The sequence below is a fragment of the Eubalaena glacialis genome, chromosome 3, assembly GCF_028564815.1.
Source record: "Eubalaena glacialis isolate mEubGla1 chromosome 3, mEubGla1.1.hap2.+ XY, whole genome shotgun sequence".
Classification (NCBI taxonomy): domain Eukaryota; kingdom Metazoa; phylum Chordata; class Mammalia; order Artiodactyla; family Balaenidae; genus Eubalaena; species Eubalaena glacialis.
Window position 1 is genome coordinate 157,039,331 of NC_083718.1, and position 22,059 is coordinate 157,061,389.

The following is a 22,059-nucleotide window of genomic DNA, read 5'->3' on the forward strand; positions in this document are numbered from 1 at the left end:
ATTCTTTCTCACACTAATCCCCACTCTTCTAACCTAGCAAACTACTACCTATCATCTGTCCTCCAGGTTTGAGCTCAGATGCCCTAGTCTCTGGGAAGCCTAGCTGGCTTAGGCACCCTCCCACAACAGTGTCTCATTCATCACTACATTCTCAGCAGCAACACAGGACCTTAAGTTACATTTGTATTGACTGAAGGAAAGAAGAAAGCCAAAGACATAAAGAGAGTTTCCAAGAGCGTGTATTACACAGGACTGAGTGCAAGAAATGGCAAACAACCTCTATGTTTGCTTTAAAAGCTCATCGGGTGCCAATGCCAAGTCCTGATGCTTCTGAGGGCCCCCTGGGTCTCGGCCCTTCTGGAGCAGGCTGGGCCCAGGCTCCTGGGTGAGGGGGCAGCTTTTGCATGGAATGTCCTGCCTCCTGTCACCTGAGGCATCAGGCACTTTGGTGATACCCAGGGCTGGCTCCTCTTCCTCTCTTTGTGTACACTCAGGCTCCCATAGCCAGCTCTGGCTGGGAACCTCACAAGGTAGATGGGCCAGCCCAGGGGCACTGGGTGGCCATGACTTCCCCTCCTGTCTGGGAGACAGGTTTGCAGGGTGAACTGGAGTTGTAGTTTCCAAATCCTGGGAGCTGGCCAGCCCAACTTCCATTGTTGCCTTTCTGGTTGGGGATGCCCTGTCAGGGCCTTCAACAATGAACTTCCAGGACCACGGGCCCAGCTCTCCAGAGGTGGAGGCAGTGGAGCAAGTGGTAGGGATGAGTCCTGAAGAGCTCGGACAAAGTGCTGTTAGTGCCTGGGTGTGGAGGTGCTGGGCCTTCCAGCAGCCTTCAGGGGGGATGGGGTCTGTGGGTCCAGCCCTACCCAGGTTGGGGGCTGATGACGAGGAGCTGGCAGCCTCTTCAAAGGCTTGTAGGATCCCAAGCCTCTTCTGGGGGACACTAGGGCCTTCCATTCTGGGAGATCCCAGTGTGACCCCTGTCAATAGGCCTGGGACCACTGGGCCCTGGCTCCTGGGATCCCTGGGCAAGAAGGCATCCTCTTCCTCACCCTCTCCTGCTCCTGCTCCTGCTCCTCTGAGGAGTGGATCCTGGCCCACTTCTGGGTTAGGTACCAAGCTTGGCTCCTGTACACCTTGGCTGTTCTCAGGCCCCTCATCAGTGTCATCTTCTGAAGAGTCAACCTCCCGGATGGCTTCCTGCTTCTGCAGCGACTCTCGCCGTTCAGCCCGGTCCTGGCGGAGGGTTCCTAGGGCCCGTGAGGGAGCAGCCTGCAGCACCCCTTTCCCTGGCAGCGCCCCCTTCCCAGACAGCACACTCCTGGTCCCAACTACCTCCAGAGGGCTGACTTCCCTGGGTGGCAATTCCTTCTTTAGCTCAGGGTAGGGCAGGTCAAGGCTATGTTTTCGAGAAGTGGCTAGCTTCTTCTCAGAAGCAGCAAGTGCAGCCGCCAGTTTCTCAGCTGACTGTACCCTCTTAAGTAGTGGTGAGCGGGGTGGCTCCGCACTCTTGGGCCGTGAGAGTTGCCGGCCTAGGGGAGGCGACAAGTGAAGCTTGGTAGGGAAGGCCTGGGCTCCATGGCCAGACAGGGGTGATGGGGAACGCTGGGGTGAAGCTGCTGGTGGTGGAGAAGGGGTGTGGGCCAGTGGTGACAGTGGGATGCTGCCTGCTGACTTGCGCCGTGGAGAGCGGTACTGGCGTTGGAGCTTGGGCGCCAGACCGTGGAGGGAGCTGGGCCGTGCATGCCCAGAGCCGGCTGGAGAACTGGGCACGCTGGAGCTGGGGGAGCTGCTCTGTGATGAATTCCCCCCCACTTTGCACAGACAGACAGACAGACAGAGACACACACACACAAAGGCAGAGCAGTTAGCTCTTAGAAGTGACTGAGGGGCAAAACAGGGCTTAGCCCTGGAATGTCCCAGGATCATCAAGGTTACTCCACCAGTGAACCAGAGCCCAGACTACAGAAATGAAGTCACCCTCCACCTCTGTCACCTCCTCCCCAAGACTGCTGGATCTTAAGGGGGTGGGTTGGATGAGAGCTTCAGAGTGGGACCAGTGGGAAGCACAGAGGGCCCAGGACTCTGCTACCTCCCAGGGGCTGTCTCTGCAACCAGCCCGTCATACCTGAATGCACAGCTTCAGGGGTCACCCTGTAGCCCTGAGTGGGAGATCGGGGAGAAAGGCTGTGGCTGTGTGTGGGAGAGCCTGGCCCACTCTCCCCTGATGACAAAGAGCGGTTAAGGGAAGAAAGGCTGCGGCTGGTGTGGAGTAGGGATGCCTGCTTCGTGATCTTCCGGAACAGGGAGCTCCTTTTTCTGCTGCAGAGACAGGGGTCAGAGGCTGTCTGAGTTGGTGCCCAGGGCACAGCACACACTGGGCCAAGGGCCAGGGTCCCCAGCACACACTAGCACCTAGGTGGCTGAGAGCAGATCCCCTGGGCTAAGTCTGGCTCACCTTTCTTGCCCATCCTTGCCCCGGCTCCGCTTGCTCCTTCGGGCCATCTTGGCCTTGTAGCTGTCCTTCCGAGCTGGCCCCACTTTAATGGATGTGTTCTCCAGGGGAGTTGTTGAAATAGACACCTTGTTTCCACTCTGGGGATCAGAGCATGAGCCTAGGCTAAGGCCGTGGCTGTGTTCCTGCCCCTGCCCCTCCCGCTGGGTACGCCTGTCCCACAGCTTGAGCTTCTGCCCCTGCATCACCATGTCTGAGCCAGGGACCACCTTCCTTCTTCACAGATTAGGAAATGGCTCCACTGGAGCCCAAGTGGTTTGGGGTTGGGAAGATAGAGAAGAGGCTCACATGCCCTGTCCTCCAGTCCTACCCACAGCTCAGCAGGATCCCTGCCTTGGTCAATGAGGGTGTCGCCTTCCAGTGAAAACCCTTTGCTATGGCCACACCCAAGTTCCGTGTGTATGTGCATCTGTCCTCAGTGTCAGGTATGTGTGCGCCCAACTCTCCCACTCCCCCATGGCCAGTCACAGACTCATAAGGCTGGAGTCATTCAGGGACCGCAGCAGGCGGCACACCCAGCACTGACCTTCAGGATAAGCTCCACCACCTCTGTGTGCACCAGCCCGTGCACAGGCTCCCCGTTGACGTGTGTGATGAGGTCCCCCTGACGGAGCCCCGCCTCACTGGCTGGACCTCCGTCCTCCACGTGCTGTCCCAGGGAGAGAACAGTCCTCAGCGTGGAGCCTGAGCATGAAGAGTGGGGCCTAGCTCTGCTCATCGAGCTGTGACCCCCACCCCCCACTCTTTGACCCCTGAGGGTAATGTGGGCGGGGACAGAAGCAGGGACAGACAGGCCCTAGTAAGGGGAAGGAAGAAGAGTGATGAAGCTGGGAGACAACAGGTCTGGATGGCCAGACATACCCACACCATGTGGTGCACAGTGTAGATGTCCGAGTCACCCATGTAGACACGGATGGCCCGCAGGGTGAAGCCATACTTCTTGCCGGCTCGGTGGATGATGATGGGGGGCCTTGAGCTACTGAGGGCTGGCAGGAACTCCCTGCTTGGAGAAGAGTCCCTGGATGATGGGTTGGATGACTGGGAATGCGGGGACATGGGGCTGGCCAGCGGAGAGCAGGTGTGGTGCTCTGGAGAAGGAGAAGCCGGGACTTAGTGCGTCCATGCTCGAGCCCGGCCCCCGTCTGGGCTGTTGATCCCACACAACTCTAGTCACAGAGCCTGCCCCCAGCCAGGTATGTCTTCCCCGCAACCTCTGAGCAGCAAAGCGCCTTCGTGTGCCCAGACCCTCGCAGACCCCAGGAGGTGATGGGCTCGCATTTACTGAGTGCTTACTTATATGCATTAGGGACCATATAAGCTCTTCATACATACTTGAACGTCACGATTATCCTATGAGCTACCATCATTAATATCCACATTTTTTGATGAGGAACTTGAGGCTCAGAGGGATTAAGCACCTTCTTCAAGATCAAGAGCTCTTCAGTGAAGGAACCAGGATCTGAATATGAGCTCTCTGCCTCAGAGCCTGCGCTCATTACACGGTGCTATCTGCCTTCTGGAACACGCACACACAACCCCAGACCAACGCGCACCTTTAGAGACCCCTGCTCTCTTAACAAAGGGGCGGCAGTGACATACAGCCTCTCGGATCCCTGCTCCTCAACACACAGAACACAGACACACCTGCTGCGTGCACACCCCAGCCATGGGCCCACAGAGGTTCCAAGGCCCTTCCTATGAGTTTTATCTTTGCTCCCCGGGGGTCTCACCCGCAGGAATGAGGAGGGACAGGGCTGTGGCTGAGGCGGACTTGATCACTTTGTTGATGGGGCGAGCGGTGCGCTTTTCTATAGAGTCCCCAGAGAGCAGCCGGTGGCGGGCCCTGCGCACCGCCAGGTCGCTGATGGCCTTGGCTGTGGCTCCCTCAGCCAGCTGTGGGGTCCCGCGGCCTCCTCGAGTCTCCACGGCTGTGGACAAAGTGACCAGTGAGACCTGCAGTGCAGCTGAGCCTCCCCTCCCGGCCCCCTGCAGCATCCCCAGCCTAGGCCCTCTGGCCACCCGCTGGGCCGCACCTGGACTGGAAGCGCTGCTCTGGCCAAGAGGCTCCTCATCCAGCTTCAGCCGCCGTTCCGCTGGCCGTTCAGGGGCAGGCCCGGATACCCACTCTCCAGACGGGGATGTCAGAAGCCAAGCACCCTCCTGCTGCTGCCTCCTAGGGGGGCCGCCAGCCTCCTCAGTGCCCTCAGGGAAGCGAGGCACGTCCAGGAGGCCCGAGCAGTGGCGGCGCACTGTGAGCGGAGGGCTGGAGTCGCTCTCCGTGTGGGATGACTCAGACACCGACAGCCGCTTCCGTAATCTGTGGGACACAAGGCCTAGGGTGAGGTGGCCCCGGAGGCCTCCCTCCTCCAGCCCAGGCTTCCTCTGCGGCTCATGTCACAGAACCTCTCTCCAGGAGCCATCCTCTCGAGGGCCCCTCACCGCACCACATGCCTCCCCACCATCCGTGACCACCAGCGGATGGCTGTGCCGCCCACCCTTGGGCGAGCTCTGGGTGCTCACATCTCAGGGGAGCCGATCACCCAGCTCCGCTCTCGGCCCCTCAGCCCCGCCAGGCTGTCCGAGCGGTCCTCCTTCTCCTCGCTCAGGCTGCGCTTGGTGGGGGGCGGCATCCGGCGCTCCTCGAGCAGCGAAAGCCTTTCCATGCTGCTGTACACCTGTGGGCACAGGAGACCTGCTGGGACGCCCAACGACCACACCTCCCAAGGAGCGAAAAGGATCCTCAGCGCCTGAAGCCCAGGAATTCGAGCCAGTTCTCCTCTTCCCTCCCCCATATATACCAGATGAATATTCGAGGAAACAGCTATTCCACTGGTCTGACCTGGCCGCACCCTGGCATCTCATATGTCAGGGCCCTGAGTAGATCTAGAGGCATCTGTCACATGCAGGCCCAGACCTTTCCCGCTCTTTTCCCAGAGGTAGCCCATCCCCTCCTCCCCAGGTGTGCCCCAGGGATGTCCCTCAATAGGTCCTCTTCTCCCAATTCTCCAGCCTGGGCCCACCACAGTCGCACCTTGCTGAACCTTGGAGAACAGGAAGAGAACTGGCGAATCTCAAGGTAGCCATCCTCACTCACTTCCTCCTCGTCCTCTGAGTCTATGTGGTGGTATCGCTCTGAGCGGGCTGGGACACACAGAACAGTGCCTTTCAGAGGCCACGGTGGTGGCCTCCTTTAACCCTATCAGACCTCAAGAGGGCCTGGGGAAGTTGCTCCTGATACCAAGTTCACGGTGCACAGGTGTTTCTGGGCACACAGGTAGGATCCCTGCTCCTCCCCGTCCCACCAGTGGCCTTACTGTCAAAGTAGCTGGTATCATCCTCTGACTCCAGCTGAGGAATAAATTCAGCCTTCTGACGAAGAAGTCCTGTCCAGTCCAGACCAATAAAGAACGGGTGCTGTTTCACCTCATAGGCACTGCCTGTGGACAGGGATGGCATGGGCAAGGGGCTGGGGTGAGCTGTGTGGAGTCCAGGTCAGCACGTCCAGTGAGAACCTAGGCCTCGAAAGGCTGGGCCTGGAGGCCTCAGCTTCCAGCACCTTCCTCTTCCGCCCACAGGGAGCAGGGCAGAGGTTCAGGATCCAGGGGCACCGCCCACACCTGAAGCCTGAACCTCCCAGTTATATGGAATCAGCCCTACTCCTCCAAGTGCTGAGAAAGGTTAGTGGGGCCTGTCCCACCTGTACCCAGTCTCTCCAGAGGGTTCTGGTGGAGCAGTTTTGAGGTGAGATCCTGGGCATCCGGCGGCAGCGCATCATCCCCCTCGGGCCACACAATCTCATCTGAAGAGTCATTGGGTGTGACAAGGAAAGGAGTGGGTTAGAGAAGGTCTCAGAAGTCGTGGGCAGAGTGGGGAGATGGAGAAGAGGGTCCTATGATAGGATACATGTGGGGAGGCATACAGGGCCCACCCCAGAGCCCTGAAAGCCTTGCCTGGGACCCACTTCCTTTAAGTTGTACAGGTTCCTGTCCTTCTAGGGGAGTCTCCCACATCCTAGACCATGGCTTGCTCTTTGATCCAGGGTGGCCACTGCAAAGCAGTGACTTCCCCTGGTCTGATCTCCAGCTCACCCTGACTTTACACTCCAGACACATGTACACTCACACACACACAGAACCCACACTCACGGGGTATGCACAGACCCAACACAGGTACACCACCCATGCACTCATGTGGGACCAGGCACACAATCAGGACAAGCGCTAGGTGACACACAGAGTTTGCATGTGCACACATCTGAGGCAAGCATACCAAACACACACACATGAACACAGAACAAGAACTCGTAAGCCTCGCAGATGCATGCGTAAATCATATTTGTGGATCCAGATTCTGTCCCCTTGGTGGGCCAGGGGGATGGTACCTACCACTGATCACTTGCCCAAAGAGCTCCTCTGGAGTGTCTCCGAAGAAAGGGACGCAGCCCACCAGGAACTCATACAGGATTATGCCCATGGCCCACCAGTCCACTGGTTTCCCATAGCCCTGACGCAGGATCACCTCAGGGGCAATGTACTCCGGGGTCCCGCATACCTGGGCACAAAGAAGCCAGGCTGGCTCAGCATCCAGAGACAGTGAATTGGCATGGCTGCTGGAGGGGTTGGGGTGCTCCCACTTCTGGAGCAGAAAGTCTCTGAATGAAGACTCAGCTCACTCTGGTTAATGAGCAGGAGCAATAGGAGCCCCAGGGTACCAGGGGTGGAGCTGTTAGTGGGGTGAGTTTATGCATTTCCTAATTAACCTAAACATCTAGTTCTAGCCTGGAACCACCACTCCCTTTTGGCATGTGGTACCCAAAATTGGTCTCTGCCCTCCAGCCTCCAAAGAACAGACACTACAGTCATATGACTCCTACAGGGACTTGTGAACAGTCACAACCTGTAATGTCAAATCAGGAAACGTCCCGCGGCTACTCTCAGGACGCAGCCCAGTGGAAACTTGGAGCTGTGTTCCAAGGACACAGGCGCCAGGAGAGCTTTGCTCTTTACTGAGGCTAGAAGTCTCAGGACTGACCTCTTATCAGTCTCTGAGAGTGTCAATGGTTATGTGACATATCTTCTTCAAACCCTGAGGAGGAAGAGGATTTTGGATTTTATATCCATGTGATTCTCATGGGTCACCTTATTTTCCAAATGTGCTACCTATCTCAATGCCTCCCTGGAACCAAAAGGTGGAAAAGACAGGAGCTCTCAGTCTTAACATCTAGCTACAAGGTAAGCATGTGGCCTCCAGTCCTTACTCTGAGGCCTGGATTCAACCCCCAAGGTCTCAACCATCCTTCTTATTACCTGCTTGTCCAGGAACTCCCGAGTATCCTTTTCAATGTGGCCCTCGTACAAGTTTGTGGTCAGACTCATGAGGCCAATTTTAGAAAGGCCAAAGTCAGTGAGCTTGATGTGCCCCATGGATGTAATCAGCAGGCTGGGAAACCAGAGAAACAAAAGTTTGAAGTTATTTCCTGGTCTTCCAAGATTGCTGATTTTAGTATATGCTCAATTTTCCCACTCAGGCGTCTACTGTGGGACATAAGCAGGGTAGCTTCATCAGGGAGACAGGCAGCTGTGAAAGAATAAATAGCTCTGGTTGTATGAGTACTGTACTCTGCACAAGCAACTAAGCTGCCTTTTGCCCATTCCCCCAATTCACTTTTGTTTACTGCCCTCAACCGTATTCTACACTGAGGGCAAGTATCAGCCAGCTGAGAAACAGACTTTCTTCCACGAGCGATCAGCTTCATCCTAAGGCTCCAGCCATTCCCAGTCCCCTCTCCTGACCTAGGTGGCTCACAATACCCCGAATCAGGGAGAGGGCAAAGGGGCACAATGATCTCGTTCCACATCCACGGCTAGTTTTAGGAGGGCTGGTTGGGAGGAACTAGAAGTAAGATCTCACAGAGAACTGTCTCTTCCCCTTCACATACTCTGCCTGAGCCATTTTGTTCCAAAGGCTTCACCCTACTACCCCTTTATTCCCAAATCTGTATCTCTGGCCCTGACTTTTTTTTTTTTTTTGGCCCTGACTTCTTTCATGAGCTCCATGCCTAAAAACTGCCCAGATGTCCTACAGGCACACGAACTCAACCTGTCCAAAACAAGGTCATGCCTCCTAACTGGTCCTCTTCTCAGTGAAAAGCAGTAGTTTCTGTTACCTACTGAGCTCTGTGATAAGTGCTTTAGCAATTATTTATCAAAATATTCTGGCTCATGAAAGGTCTTACAGAGTAACTAACACAACAAAGGTAGGTATTATTATCCCCAAGAGGAGGAACAGGAGGCTCAGAGAGGTTTAATTAACAGACCGGAGTTCAGAGAGTTAACGAGCTCTATGAACTTAGGTCTGTCTAATATCAAAGCTGCTTTCCACTACAGAGGCTTAACACCACCAGCACCAAGGTGGAACTCTGGAAGATATCCCAGACTCCTGCTCTCTCACCCCAGCCTTATCATTTCCTTTCCACTTCCCAACACTATCCCTCTCTTCTCCATCCTGACTCTCTTCCAGTGCAGGCACTGTTGTTTTGGGCCTAGACTACTGCCACGGTCTCATCACCTCTTTCCATGGGCAGTGATCTTCCTAAACCTAAATCAGAGTCTGAGTGTGACACTCTGTCACCCTGTGGTTAACAGGCCCTTCAGAGACTCTCTAGGACCCTTTAAAATTAAACCCAAACTTAACAAAAGCCCCCTTGATGATCCAATCCCTGCCCCTCTCTCTAGCTTCCTCTTACTACTCTGACCAACTAACAATCTCAGCTTCAGCCATACTGTACTATTTGTAGTTCCTGAATGGGACCCATCCCCACACCTGTGCGTGCCTTTGCAAATCCTGCTCCCCAGCTTGAGAAAGCTCCTCCCACCTTCGCCCACCTGACTAATACCTTCTAAGAAGCAGCCTATACAAAGATATTTCTGTCACCCACACTAGATTTAAGCTCTACAGGCCAGAGACTAGAATATAGTGCTTGGCACAGAGTAGATGTCAGTAAATGTCAGGACACTTGTTTAGCCATCTACTAGATGTGTGGATTCTTTTGTTCCTGCTTGGTTTCTTGAGTGGAGCTCCTCAGTGATTCTCTGATGTCACTAAAGCCTTACGGTGCCCCTGCCAGACCTTGCTGGCAATGTTCTTTGCATTTGGGGTAGTCAGGGGCTAGAGTACCAAGCCTAGATGGACACCCACATGAGCAGTGTTTCCTAGCAGCCATTTGGGATAGATTCAAACATGCTGTGTCTGCGTTCATTTATCTAGAGACCCAAGAGGGACACCCTAAACAAGGGACTTGGATAGTGGGCATACTTGTCAGGCTTGAGGTCACGGTGCACGATGCCATAGTTGTGTAAGTACTCCAGGGCTAGCACAGTTTCCGCAAAGTACAGGCGCACCATGTCCACAGGCAGGGCCCCGATGTTCTTCAGCAGAGTGGCACAGTCTCCTCCTGCAACAAGCCCAGGACACCATGAAGGATGGGTCCAGTGCCCTGCTCTAGATGGTCTCAGAGGCCCCAGAGTAGATAGTGTCACAGAATACCCTGGTGCCAGAGACTGTGATTCTAGCCCCTCTGCTGCTGGCATGGGTGGGAGAGTGTGGAGGGGAGCAGGAGGTAAGAGGAGTCGGCCAGTGGCTGTCAAGGCCATTGTTCAGGACAAAGAGGGAATGAACCCGGGCCTCTATGCCTGTAAGCTGACCCGTTGGGACAGGACTAAGTTATTTTAGGATGGGAATCCTGTTTATTGTAAACACATCTGGCTGAGACTTCAGCATTTGTTCATTTATTTCCTTCCTGCTGGCTGTCCTCTACTTTTTGAGTAAAGTAACACTGTAAACTGCCAGCACCTACCCAAAGAATGAAAAGCGGAGTTCTGTTCAGCTTCAACTTCAAGACTTAGGCAAAATATCTTTGGAAGCTGTACACAGCCCTGACGAAGGGAGAGGGAAGGCCACTGGCAAAGCGGCTGCCCCCTCCAGAGCTGTGCCCCGTGATGCTCTCCTACACCATCCCCAGAGCATTTTGTGGGGTCTTAAGGGGCATCCCCTTCAAAAACCATCCGCAAGGGCAGTGGCTTTCCTCTCCTCTGAGGGCCCAGATGCAATCCTCCCAGCATCCGACCTTGGGCTTTGGTGGCTCTGCTACCCCCTTTGTTCCTGCCAGGTGCCAGCAGGTCTGCCAGGCTGTGCAGGCTTTACAGCTGTGGGGCTGATACATCCTGTCCTGACATGGGCAGCCTCATGGCAGCTACTGCTCCAGAAGCCTCTCCCTGGGAGGGGCACGGCACCTTGTGCCCACCATGGCCAAATGGTCTCTGAGATCCTAAGGCAGAAACCAAGGCGAAAGAGAGGTTGGGAAGCTGGGCCCTGAAACTTCACGCCTACACAAGCTGTTGGTCCCTGCTCAGGGCTGTCTCAGATTATGCCGTGGCCCCCAAGCCAGGCCACCTTTCCCCCAGTACCTTCAACATACTCCATCACCATGCACAGGTGGCGCTTGGTCTCAAAGGAGCAGAACATGCTGACCACAAAGGGGTTCTCAGCAAAAGTCAGTATGTCACGCTCCACAAAGGCCTGCTGGATCTGGTTCCGTAGGATCAGGTTCTGCTTGTTGATCTTCTTCACGGCAAAGCGCTGCCGGGTGGACTTGTGCCGCACCAGGAATACGGCCCTGGAAACAAAGCCCATCTGTACCCCACGGCCCTCAGCCCCTGAGCTGTGCTCTCCTCCACTGCTGAGCTTGGGGAGTCAAGCTGTTTCCTCTCACACCTTATCAATGCACAGAACAAAGGAGCAGGGGGTGCTTATCAATGAGAAGGATCTGAGCCCTGCCCAGGGAGCTCTTCAATTTCCTGATATACCAAGTCCTGAGGACACAGCTCAACCCCTCCTCAGAGCTCAGTGAGAGGAGGAGTGCCACCAAGAGGAGAGGGAATCTTTCCTGGGAAAGGAACCACACTCAGATGTCAGAGGAAACTGGGCTCTTGCCTCTCCTGGAGGCTTCAGGGAGGGACAGGGTCCGTCCTGAGGCATCTGGTGCTCAGAGGATTAGGCATCATTCACTTCCGGAAGGAAGAGCCCCAGGGCTGACTTAGCTCCAGTCCCGGCCACACCCTGACCCCTGCCTTTACCCATAGGCGCCGTTGCTGATGAGCTTAATGGTTTCGAAGTCCTCTTCAGAGGGTGTCTTTTTAGATGTCAGAGATGCCCCACGGCCCTGGAAGACATGGGAAAAGGCAGGAGCCAGGAATGCTTCTCAGAGCTCACATTTTTGGGGAAGCTGTGGCCCCAGCATCTGCTCAGCTCTTAGCCCTGCCGTAGCCTCCTGCCCATTCTTCCCCAGGAACTGAATGACCTCTCAGACAGTGTAAGCAACTGCCCACTCGGCCATCCCTCCTTCAGACAGTCTCTTAGAGAGAATTCACAGCCCTTTGCTTCACAGGGCCCCGGCTCCAGGATTGAGGCAGGAGCTCAGGGTCTTTACCTCGACTGAATCATCTGTCTCCGGAGTGTCAGGACTGTCATAGCTGCTCAACTGGGCCATCTCTAGAAACAAAGCAAGGACACAAGAGAAAAGTGTGCGTGGCAATGTCAAGACATCTCAGCAGTCCATTCACATCACACGACAGATGCATGTAGGGAACGCATTAATGCTTCCTGCATCAGGCTGGGGGGTGGTCCTGTGGCTCTATCCTTAGTGCAGTCACAGCTTCTGGACTTGCTTGTCAAATAATATTGCCACTCCTATTTCTAGAAGTCCAGTGCCATTCAAAAGGCCTGGCAAATTCTACAAAGCTTCCCTCAAACTTGGGACAATGCCTGAAAACAGGGCCCAAAGCTGGGCTGTCTGATAGTTGGCCCCCATCCTGCTGGTCAAGACTCTGCTTTGCCAGATGAGGCTGGGAAGCAGGAAAGGCAGGAGTGGGACGACTAGAGACTAGGGATTTGGAAGCCCATGGTTCATGAGGGGCTCAGTGTGAAGGCCCAGAGAATGGCATTATCTTCTGAAGCCCTGAGTTGGGACCACCCCAAAGACACAGGAGGACTTGTGAGGTGGCAGCAGGAGAGGCAAGCATGCAGAGGAGGTGACCATTTTTGAAAATGTGATTGTGGTCCTCTGTGATGACCTTTTGATCTTAGGCTCTAAATCCAACGCAGGTGGGCCCAAGGCAATCCAGCTTGGGTTATATAAGGCAGATGTGGACAATTCTGAAGGAGGGGTTGTTTTATGACAGAGAACACAGAGTTTTTCCTATAGCCCTCGGGCCTCTGATGCTGTGTTGTGTCCCTGTCCAACTAAGCCTCTTCTCCAAGTGGCTTCCCTGCTGTTAGAGCTTGTAGGCTGTGGGGCCTCTTTGCAGCCACCGGGCCGCATGCTCACCCTCTAGGGGATCCCGTGTGAGGCCCAGTTGGCTAACGATGTAGCGGGGAATGTCACATTTAATCCCTTGTCCCTCTTTGGCGTGGCCCTCAGCTGCTTCTAACAGGTGGTAGAACTCTTCAGGGTCAAACTCCTGTACCGGGGAGAGAGGTAGTCAGTGGTGAGGGCTACAAGAGCAGGCTGCTGGTCTCTTTGGTTTTACGGCATATACCCAGGGTAGGATGAACAAGAAGACTTCTTCTTTGTGATGGACACCCCTACCCCTGAATCCCCAGAAACATCATGATTCAGGAACCAATGGGGACAAAGCTGTCTTACAGGTCACCTCCAGATTGGACATCCTAAGCATTTGCTGTCTTTACAGCAATAAGAACCAGAGCATTTGGTTTCCAGAGAGCTCTGCCTATTTGCCTGGTCCAAAGCCTTGTGCCAGCCAGACACGGCACTGTCCGGTGTGTTCCCACACCCAGTGAAGAGGGGCAGTCCTGGCACACCTTCAATCACGCTTCACAGCCCTGGCGGTGCACACACATGCCTTCAGACATCTACTGAGCAACCCCTGTGTGCTGGGGGCTGGAGAGCCTTGTGGACACAGCACAGATGTCCTTGTCTGCCTGGAGCACATAATAACGAGGGCCCCATTGACTGAGTGCCTACTAAGTGCCACTATGGGCTAAACCCTGAAGACACCTCTGTGACCTTGGTGAGGAAATCAAGGCTCACAGAGATGCATGGACTTGACCATGGCCACAGAGGTAGGAAGAAAGAGAAAACCAGCACGCAAACCCAGGCCTAACTCCAAGCCCCTGTTTAACCATGGACTTCATGTCCCTGCGGGAGAGGCCTCTGTTCACCGCGACCCCAGCCTCCACTGCTTTCTTTACCTCTGGTCTCACGGGTTTGGAGAACTCTCCCACTACCTATGTGGATACAATCTAACCCAGACTGGAAGTCCTTTTACCTTCTTCTTCATCCTCAGTCCCTGTCTAGTCAGAATGTCTACTTCAGAAACCCCCCTCCACCCAACTCTTCTGCTCTGTTCTCCCACCATTGTCCTAGTTCTGGGCGCTCCTCTCTCTCACATGAACTGCTTTAAGTGCCGCTGCAAGGCTGTCCCTGGCTCATCCTGCCTTCTCTTCCAATTCACTATCCATGCTGCAGCCAGCGTTATCTTTCTTAGGAGTAAATCTGATGGAGTATTACTCAGAAGTAAATAGGAACCAATTACTGATACATGCAATAACATGTATGAATCTCAAAAAAATTATGCTGAGTGAAAGAAGTCAGAACATATTATATGATTTAATTTATATGAAACTGTACAAAAGGCAAACTTATCCATAGTGAAAGAGCAGATAAGTGGTTGCCTGGAGTGGGAGGTAAGGTGGGCAGGGGAAAGGGACTGATTGCAAAGGGGCACAAGGGAATTTTCTAAGGCGGGAGAAATGTTTTCCATCTTAACTGTGGTAGTGATTAGACAGGTGTATATTTGTTAAAACTCACTGAACTGTATACTCAAATGGGATATATTTGATTGTATGTAAATTATACCTCTATAAAATTAGTTTAAAAAAGTAAATCTGACCATGTCATATTCTTACCTAAACTTTCTGATGGCTCCAAGTAGCCTTAAGGATAAATGCAAACTCCTGAGCCAAGAACCCAACACTCTCCACGGTCCTGTCGTGGTCTACCTCCCGGGTTTATCCCTCACCAACACTTCACACACACCCTGTACTCCATCAAATGCCTTTTCTGATGGCTCTCCCCTGGCAAACTCATAATTATCCTTCAAGTAGCTGACTAAGCTTCACATTCCCCAGGGAGCCTTCACTGAATGTCCATCTCTGTTCATCCCGAGGAGGACTAGAGCACTTCCTTCCCCATGTCCCCATTGCACCTTGTACTTCCCTTGGTTGCAAACGTCTTCCAGTATCATAATTATTATTTGCATGTCTCCATGCCTCATACCTAAGGCACTAAAAGATGAAATCTAACTCTGCTGCAGAGGAGGCATTGTAGCATCAGGGACTCTGCTTTATTTACGCCTGTATCTCCAGTGTCTAGAATGACGCAGGTACTCAGTGAAGTGTCACTGAATGATCAAATGAAGGGTGGACTCAACTTGTGCAAACGAAACTGGCCTGTGCTCCTCACCCCCAGGGTCCCCATTGACCTGGGGCCTGCTCGGTGTGGGGTGGGCAGACGAGCACCCCTCCCTGCCACACTCCTCAGGAGCATCCACTTTTCCTCACAGGGACTTGCTTGCGTGTCATATTTAAATAAGGACTTCAGCAGCAGAAATGGCAGTGGGTGCCCCCACAGTTCTGCTGTTAGCAGAATACTTCCTCTACAGCCCCCGTTCCCTCCCCTCCAGCCACCGCCGCCCCCTCCCCCACCCCCACCCCCCCTCCAACCTTCCCAGAGCCCACTCACCAGGCATTCCAGGAGACGAGCAGGGCGGGCAATGACAATCATCAGCTTTTTCACCAGCTGCATCACAAAAGCCACTTCTGAACTCTCTGAGCGCTCATGAGCCTGTAGAGAAGACAAAGAATGCTTAAGCAATCCAGCGGCCCAACATGGCTGAGTGAAGCAGGATTGGGCTGGGCAGAGCCTACTCTGGGGAGAAGCACTTTGTAGTACAGAGAGTGCTGCAAAGTAAAGACCTTAGAGAGGGCCAGTGGGCCGTGAGGGGGGACAGGCTGCTCACCAGGAACCACATGAGCTGCGGAACACTACATGACACCGAGGAATGTCACAAAGACACGCAGCTTTACCTGCTGCTCCATCCAGCAGGCTTCACTTACCCTCCAGACCCCAGCTCAAGGGGTAACTCCCAATGGAGCCTTCACTGATGCTCACTTTCCACCACAGACAGACTGTAAGGAATAGAAAGACCTCAAAGCAGGAGAGTGATGTGACCAGAAGGGATTTTAGAGAGATCACTTTGGCTGTAGTGTGGATGGTGCACTAAGGAGGGCAAGCCTAAAAGCAGGGAAACCCACCAGCAGGCTACTGCAATAGTGCAGATGAAAAAGGCATAAGTCAAGGCAGTAAGAATGGAGGGAAATGCACAGACTGGGCCATCTCAGAGCAGCCCTGAGGGGTGGAAGAGGCAGGAATAGATGGTAAGTACAACGACAATTTTAGGGAAATTCCATTGAACCCATAAATGAAATAGACAGTATAAAAAAATACACAGTTTAGGTGAGGATAGGTAGAGAACATATTCCCTTTGGTTTTAAAGAGAAAGCAGGTAGGTGGAAAAGTTCTGCTTTGGATTTGGAAAGTTTGAGGTACCTATACTAGATACTTTCTTAGGTATTTGCTCAGCCCCGGAGACTCTCTCTTCTTGGAAACTGCTCTGACTTCTGGAGCCACATTTGTATTGTGTGGCTGCACTTTCCCTCCCACCTCCAATAGCTGACCAGAGTGGACTACTTTCCTAGGAACTTACTTTTTTTCTTTTTTTTAATTTTTGGCCATACCATGCAGCATGCAAGATCTTAGTTCCCTGACCAGGGATTGAACCCATGCCCCCTGTATTGGGAGCACGGAGTCTTAACCACTGGACTACCAGGGAAGTCCCCCCCACCCCCGCTTTTTCTTTTACATTTTTTTTTCCCCTAGGAACTTAAAAATGGGTGGAATGACAACCATTAATATCAGCATGACAGAACTGTATAATTCGCTCTTGGGTGAAAAGGATGACCATACCTACCAAAGAGAGAGAAACAGAGCTGAGAGAAGGAAGACGAATGGTTCCTGGGCTTTCCACAGGCTCTCGTTTCTGGTTCTGGTCCCTTCTTAAGGCCTGGTTGCATTCCTGTCTTCAGTTCTCTAAGACACCCTTTCAATCTTTATAATTAGTTTCCCTTTCCTGCATAAACTGCTCTGAGTTGGTTCTCTACTGCTTGCAACGAAGAATACTAACCGATGTGGGAAGTACAGTGGAGGAGTCCAATCAGCAGCTGGGGCCACTGATCCGGAGCTCAGAAGAACAGTGGGGAGCAAGGGCCCTTAGCAGATGGATGACAAGTGAAGACACAGGAGCTGACAGGGCCAATCAGAGAGCGAAGAAAGGAGAATGAGGAGCACGGATGCTCAGGAAGGTGCCCCTCGAAACACCAGCATTTAAGAAAACTTGTGAAGGGGCAGCAAGACCACAAGATTGGAGAGAACAGTGTCATGACAACTGGGGGGGAGAAAAGATCAAAGAGAGGTATTCACTGTGGAAACCTCGGTAGACAGGTGAAGGAAGGTGAGGACTGAAAGAGGTCACAGCATTTGGCAACCGGCCACTTAGTTCTTTGGTGACTTTTGCCTGAAATGTTTCAGTGGAATAATGGGAAGGGAAAGTAGAAGGCAAGAGACTGAATAGTGAACAGGTTGTAAGGAAAGAAATACAGCAAATGAAGACCATTAAAAAAAACTGGTTATGCAATGAAAAGAGAGGTTGGGCACTTGATGAAATCTTGTTCATTCTTTTAACACGCAGCTCAAATATCAACTTTGTGAAGCCTCATCTAAGTCCCCTGCCCACATACACACACACACACACACACACACACGAAGAACAAGAAGTAACGGCTCCTTTTTCTATGTTTTCCTAGCTGTTTGGTCACAGCACATGGTACTAGCATGTTGTTTTATAATTAATTGTCTGTCTCTACAGGTACACTGCAGGGCCTTGTGAGTAGAGAGGCTATGTCGCCTAGCACAGGTGCCTCTTATATAGCAGATGTCAATGCTTATTGACTAAGTATTTGAAAGTGTACGATCTTAGGCTCTGGAATAAGTAACCTGGGTTTGGGTGCTAGCTCTGCTACTCAAGAAATGAGTTACCTTGGGCTAACTTGGCTACCTTGGGCCAAGTTAAGGTTTGGTTTCCTCATCTGCATATTTAGAGAATAATAATAATATCTTCCTTACAGTGTTGTTGTGAAGATTAAATTAGACAATGTAGTGCCTAGCAAATTCATCTACCAGGGTTTCCCTGCAGACATCCTTCACTCTAGTCATGCCAAACTACTTTACCTGCAATTCCTGAAATGAACCAAGTTCCTCCACACCTCTGAAAGGTTGTTTATACTGCTTTCTAGGTCCAGTGAACTCCTACCTACTCATCAAGACTCAGCTTTTCCTGAACTCTCCATGCAGAGTCAACACATCCTCCTCTGTGCTCAGAACTGATCTCTGTTTAGTGCTCATCAATCACACTTACTATAATAAACAAAAGTGAGGTAATTCATATAGAGCACTCACTGTGGTGTCTGGCATACAGTATACTTCGATAAACGATAGTTATTATTTTTACTGTAATACATATTGATGGGTCTGTAAACCCCAGTCAACAGCAAATTCCTTGAGCCAGAACCGGCACTGAACTTATTCTCTGCATTCCCAGGGCCTAGCAAATGAGAGAACATATGAATGCACTGGCTCCATGTTCAGTGCTCTTCCCACTGCCAGGGGCAATGCATCTGGGAAATGCCTGAAGGTTTTGGGCAAAGCTCTGACTTGGGCATTTCAGAAGATCCATCTTAGATGTACAAGCAACCTTGGAAGTCACTCTAGTTGATTTATCTGATGCCTCAATCCCTGATTCCTACGTATTGTTGGAGAACAGTTAGAAAGTTATTCTTGAACAGAAACAAACAGCCGCCAGTGATGTTTCATGGGACTTCAGCTTTTTAAACTCATATTTCTGCAATGTTTAAATTTAAGTATTACTTTTGAAATCAGAAAAAGACATTTTTGTAGAAGGAAGAACTTTTTCATCTATTAAATCAAAACCTTTCTCGCCGTAACTCTTGTCCACTGGGCTAGTATGCCTTTTAGGGGACAGAGAAACTGCCACATATTACATATGCTAAAACTCCTAATATTTGACAGCAATAATCGTGATCATCTTTAGTCATCCTTTCTCTAGATTCAACTGTTTCCTAAATTAAAAAAACAAACAAACAACTTCCTGCTCCTAATTTCTGGACTAACACACCGGAGTCGTTTGAGCCCATTAGCCTGGGCTCTCAGTTCAGTTGGTCCTACAAAAGCATGAAGGCACATGTCTAGAGGTAACAGGGGTCTGGACTGGGAAATATTCTAGTGACATGAAGAGGAGACAGCACATCTCCTCTCCCCTAAGCTGTACTAATGGTGTGATATGGGCAACTGTAGTCTGAGTGGGAAGGCGTCCGATCACCCTATCGGAGAGGCAGAGAGGAAAGCGAAGAGCGGAGCACGAAGCAGCGAGAAGAACTCAATGGTCTCTGGGTTACTTTGCCCAGAGACTTTTTACACGGGGGAGGATCAGGTCTCTAAACACATCAGTCCCCACTGGAGAACTTCTGCTACGCAAACAGAATATCGGCAAACGGATAAACCCGTAGTGCAGTCCTCGGGTCTGTTTTCCCTCGACTGAGGAGAAGCAGTCTCAAGGTTCTGCTTACACCAGTACGTCTACCAAAAGAGAGCCCACTACAGCCACTGGGGCCCTTTTTGGCTCTGGGTTACAAATCTCCTAGGCAAATATTTATGAACACTACCAATGTTGGAGCCTCGGGAAGAGTAACTGGTATTAGAAAAGGAAAGGACTCACAGCACTGAGTTCTGACACCGAACAGGCTTCTCTGCGAAATGCAGGGGACTGAGGAGGAACCAAAGCCCAGCAGCAGCAGCACATGTGGGGTGGGTCCCGCATACCAGCAGGGAGGTGGCAAGCAGGCTGGGAACACCATGACTGCCTTAATCTTAGCTTGGGACTAAAAACCACTACTATACGGATTCACCAGAGTTCCAGAACAAGGACACTCACATCTTGCAGAAGCTTCTCTAAATTCTCTTGAAGTTCATAGAAGTAGTGTGAGGTAATGAGGCCACTCCGAGATTTATCCAGGCAGTCTCGGGCCATCTCAATCACCTGATGATGAATAAAACTCAAGGTTCCGTCTGCCAAGGGCAACACGTTGTCTGGAGTGTTGGAGGAAATGAACTCTGCTAGATGCTCTTCCATTTGTGCGGTGGCCTGCAAATCAAAGCAGGACAAGTGACTCTTCCCTTCTGGATCCAGCTCGGCTGGAGCTAAGCCTGAAGGGCCTGGTCAGAGCCTAAGGATGGGCTCTGTGATCCTGGTTTCCTGATGTTGCATTTGGGGAACCTGATGACTGGAGACGTGAAAGGTCACCTTCAAGTCAAGTCAAAACATTACAATCAAGGCCCTCTCTCACCTGGCCTTGTCCACCTCCCCACTCCTTGAAGGGCACATTCTTTTTCTCTAAGGACACTGAGGTTCTGTTGTTCCTTTATCATGCTATCTCATGCCTCTGTCCATTTATGCTGTTCCCTGTGTGTAGCTTTTTCTTCTGCCAAGCCTGCCTGGCAAACTCCTACTACTCCTTCTAATCTCAGTTCAAGCATCATCTTTCCTCTGGGAAGTCTTTGATTCCTCCAGGAAAACTAGGGTTTCCTTTCCTCTGTGCTTCCACTGGACCTCCCAACTGTATAAACTTGGTGTGTGGACACTACTGGTTTCTAAATCTTTCTCCAGACTGGGAACTTCTTCAAGTCAGTGGGAGTTTGATTTATCTCAGGATCCTCTTACTTGAACTTAGGACCCAACTGAGCTAAGCAGATGTTCAGAGAGTGTTTATTGAAGGTGTGAACCTGCCTGCTCACGGACCTGGATCCCCAGCAGAGCAGCATGAGGTCTGGCTCAGAAGCCTCTTGGGGACCTAACTGCACAGGAATGTCAAAACGACAAATATACATCAGCTAACAAGTTCCTAACTGCCTATCTAGGGCTTGGCTTTCTTTCCTTTGCCACCAGGTGGTGATTTCTGATTTTCAGTGTGTGTTTAAGTGGGTGTTTGTATATGTATATATATGTGTGTGTATATACACACACACACACACACATATATATTTATGGTGTAGCGGTGTGGTAGGGAGAGAGGCAGGGGAGGGGAGGTGAAAGAGGAGAGGGAGTGGAAGGAATCTTAACATGCTTTTTCTAACATGAGTTCATCTTACATACAAACGTGCAATGCTAGAATAACAATACAACACCTAATATAGAAGGAGGAGGAGGAGGAGGAAACACGTGAGATGCATTTCTAAACACTATACACACCCAAACTTTTTTATGAAGAACCAAGGCACAACAGAATGATTTCCTAGCTGTTCATTCTGCCCCTCTTCCTTGCTCTTACTCTCCAGTGCCCATTTGAAGGCTAGAAAGTGCAGACCACAGGGCAGCAAAGAAACAACAGCTAACACTTACTGAGTGCTTACTATGTCCTGGGCACAGTTAGAAAAGCTTAATGTTCACTAATCTTCACAAACTCCCTAGGAGATAGATACTCTTATTATCCCAGATTACAGATGAGGCATATGAAGCTCAGAGAAGTTAAATAATCTGCCCAGGGTCATGAGGCTAATAAATGGTAGAAGCAAACTTGAACCCAGTCGGCCTGGTTCCAGAGTCTGAGCTCCTCCTCACTGCTCTGCTTCACTGTGAATGTCAAGAGGGAAAGCACAAGGGCTTCGCACTTTTTCCCTAAGCCACCCGTGTGTGCCCAGGAGACTACTCAAGGCTCGAAAAAGGACACTCTTGGAGGAGCAGGGAACCACACACTGTAGACCCTAGATACAGATGAACAGGTAGAGCCAGGGGTCTGGATGGAGGATGAAGAAAGAGGCTTGAAGACCCCATGCTTGCTGTTGTCATGGAGAGGGAGCCTCTGTCAGGCCCTGATTCTCTCTCGAACAGAACTGGCTGTGTTCTGCAGGAACAGGGCCTATCATTAGAAAGCCAGGTCAGAGTGTTTAGGCATGTGGTGTTCAAAAGAAATGCAAATGGGAAACAAGGTCCTCGTTCTACATACAAGGAGGTTTACAGTCAAACTGCAGTTGTGAAGACCATTTCTCAACCATCTCAGGACAGTAACCTACCTTCCTCCCTCAGCATTTCCCTGCTTGAAAACACAAGTCCAAATGTGAATAGCAACTCTGAGCTGTCTTACTGTCTTACTCTGAGACCTTACTGCTCTCTCTGGCCAACTTCCTGCCAGAGGAAATTTCCAGCGCAGCTCTGTTTGTGCTTGGTAATGGGAGTGCTGCTTTAGAAATCTGCATTAAATGAAGGTGCTCTCAGAGG

General features: G+C 51.7%; 1 protein-coding gene across 4 annotated transcripts in view; it reads right to left on the minus strand.

Moving 5' to 3' along the window:
• Nucleotides 1-230: 230 nt before the first annotated feature.
• MAST2 (microtubule associated serine/threonine kinase 2) overlaps nt 231-22,059 on the minus strand; it is a 250,452-nt gene continuing 228,623 nt past the window's right edge. For 3 of the 4 annotated variants that reach the window (XM_061184277.1, XM_061184276.1, XM_061184273.1), the window contains 20 exons: nt 19,720-19,929; nt 15,336-15,437; nt 12,900-13,032; nt 12,003-12,064; nt 11,650-11,735; nt 10,981-11,189; nt 9,830-9,968; nt 7,822-7,954; nt 6,901-7,066; nt 6,213-6,314; nt 5,830-5,952; nt 5,547-5,656; nt 5,036-5,190; nt 4,549-4,832; nt 4,246-4,443; nt 3,377-3,603; nt 3,042-3,164; nt 2,459-2,595; nt 2,129-2,322; nt 231-1,814 (listed from right to left, as the gene is read on the minus strand). In XM_061184277.1, coding sequence (XP_061040260.1) covers nt 280-1,814; nt 2,129-2,322; nt 2,459-2,595; nt 3,042-3,164; nt 3,377-3,603; nt 4,246-4,443; nt 4,549-4,832; nt 5,036-5,190; nt 5,547-5,656; nt 5,830-5,952; nt 6,213-6,314; nt 6,901-7,066; nt 7,822-7,954; nt 9,830-9,968; nt 10,981-11,189; nt 11,650-11,735; nt 12,003-12,064; nt 12,900-13,032; nt 15,336-15,437; nt 19,720-19,929 — 4,428 coding nt within the window. In that variant the 3' untranslated portion in view covers nt 231-279. The remainder of the gene's footprint in view (nt 1,815-2,128; nt 2,323-2,458; nt 2,596-3,041; nt 3,165-3,376; nt 3,604-4,245; nt 4,444-4,548; nt 4,833-5,035; nt 5,191-5,546; nt 5,657-5,829; nt 5,953-6,212; nt 6,315-6,900; nt 7,067-7,821; nt 7,955-9,829; nt 9,969-10,980; nt 11,190-11,649; nt 11,736-12,002; nt 12,065-12,899; nt 13,033-15,335; nt 15,438-19,719; nt 19,930-22,059) is intronic. The other variant, XM_061184275.1, reaches the window with a different exon arrangement.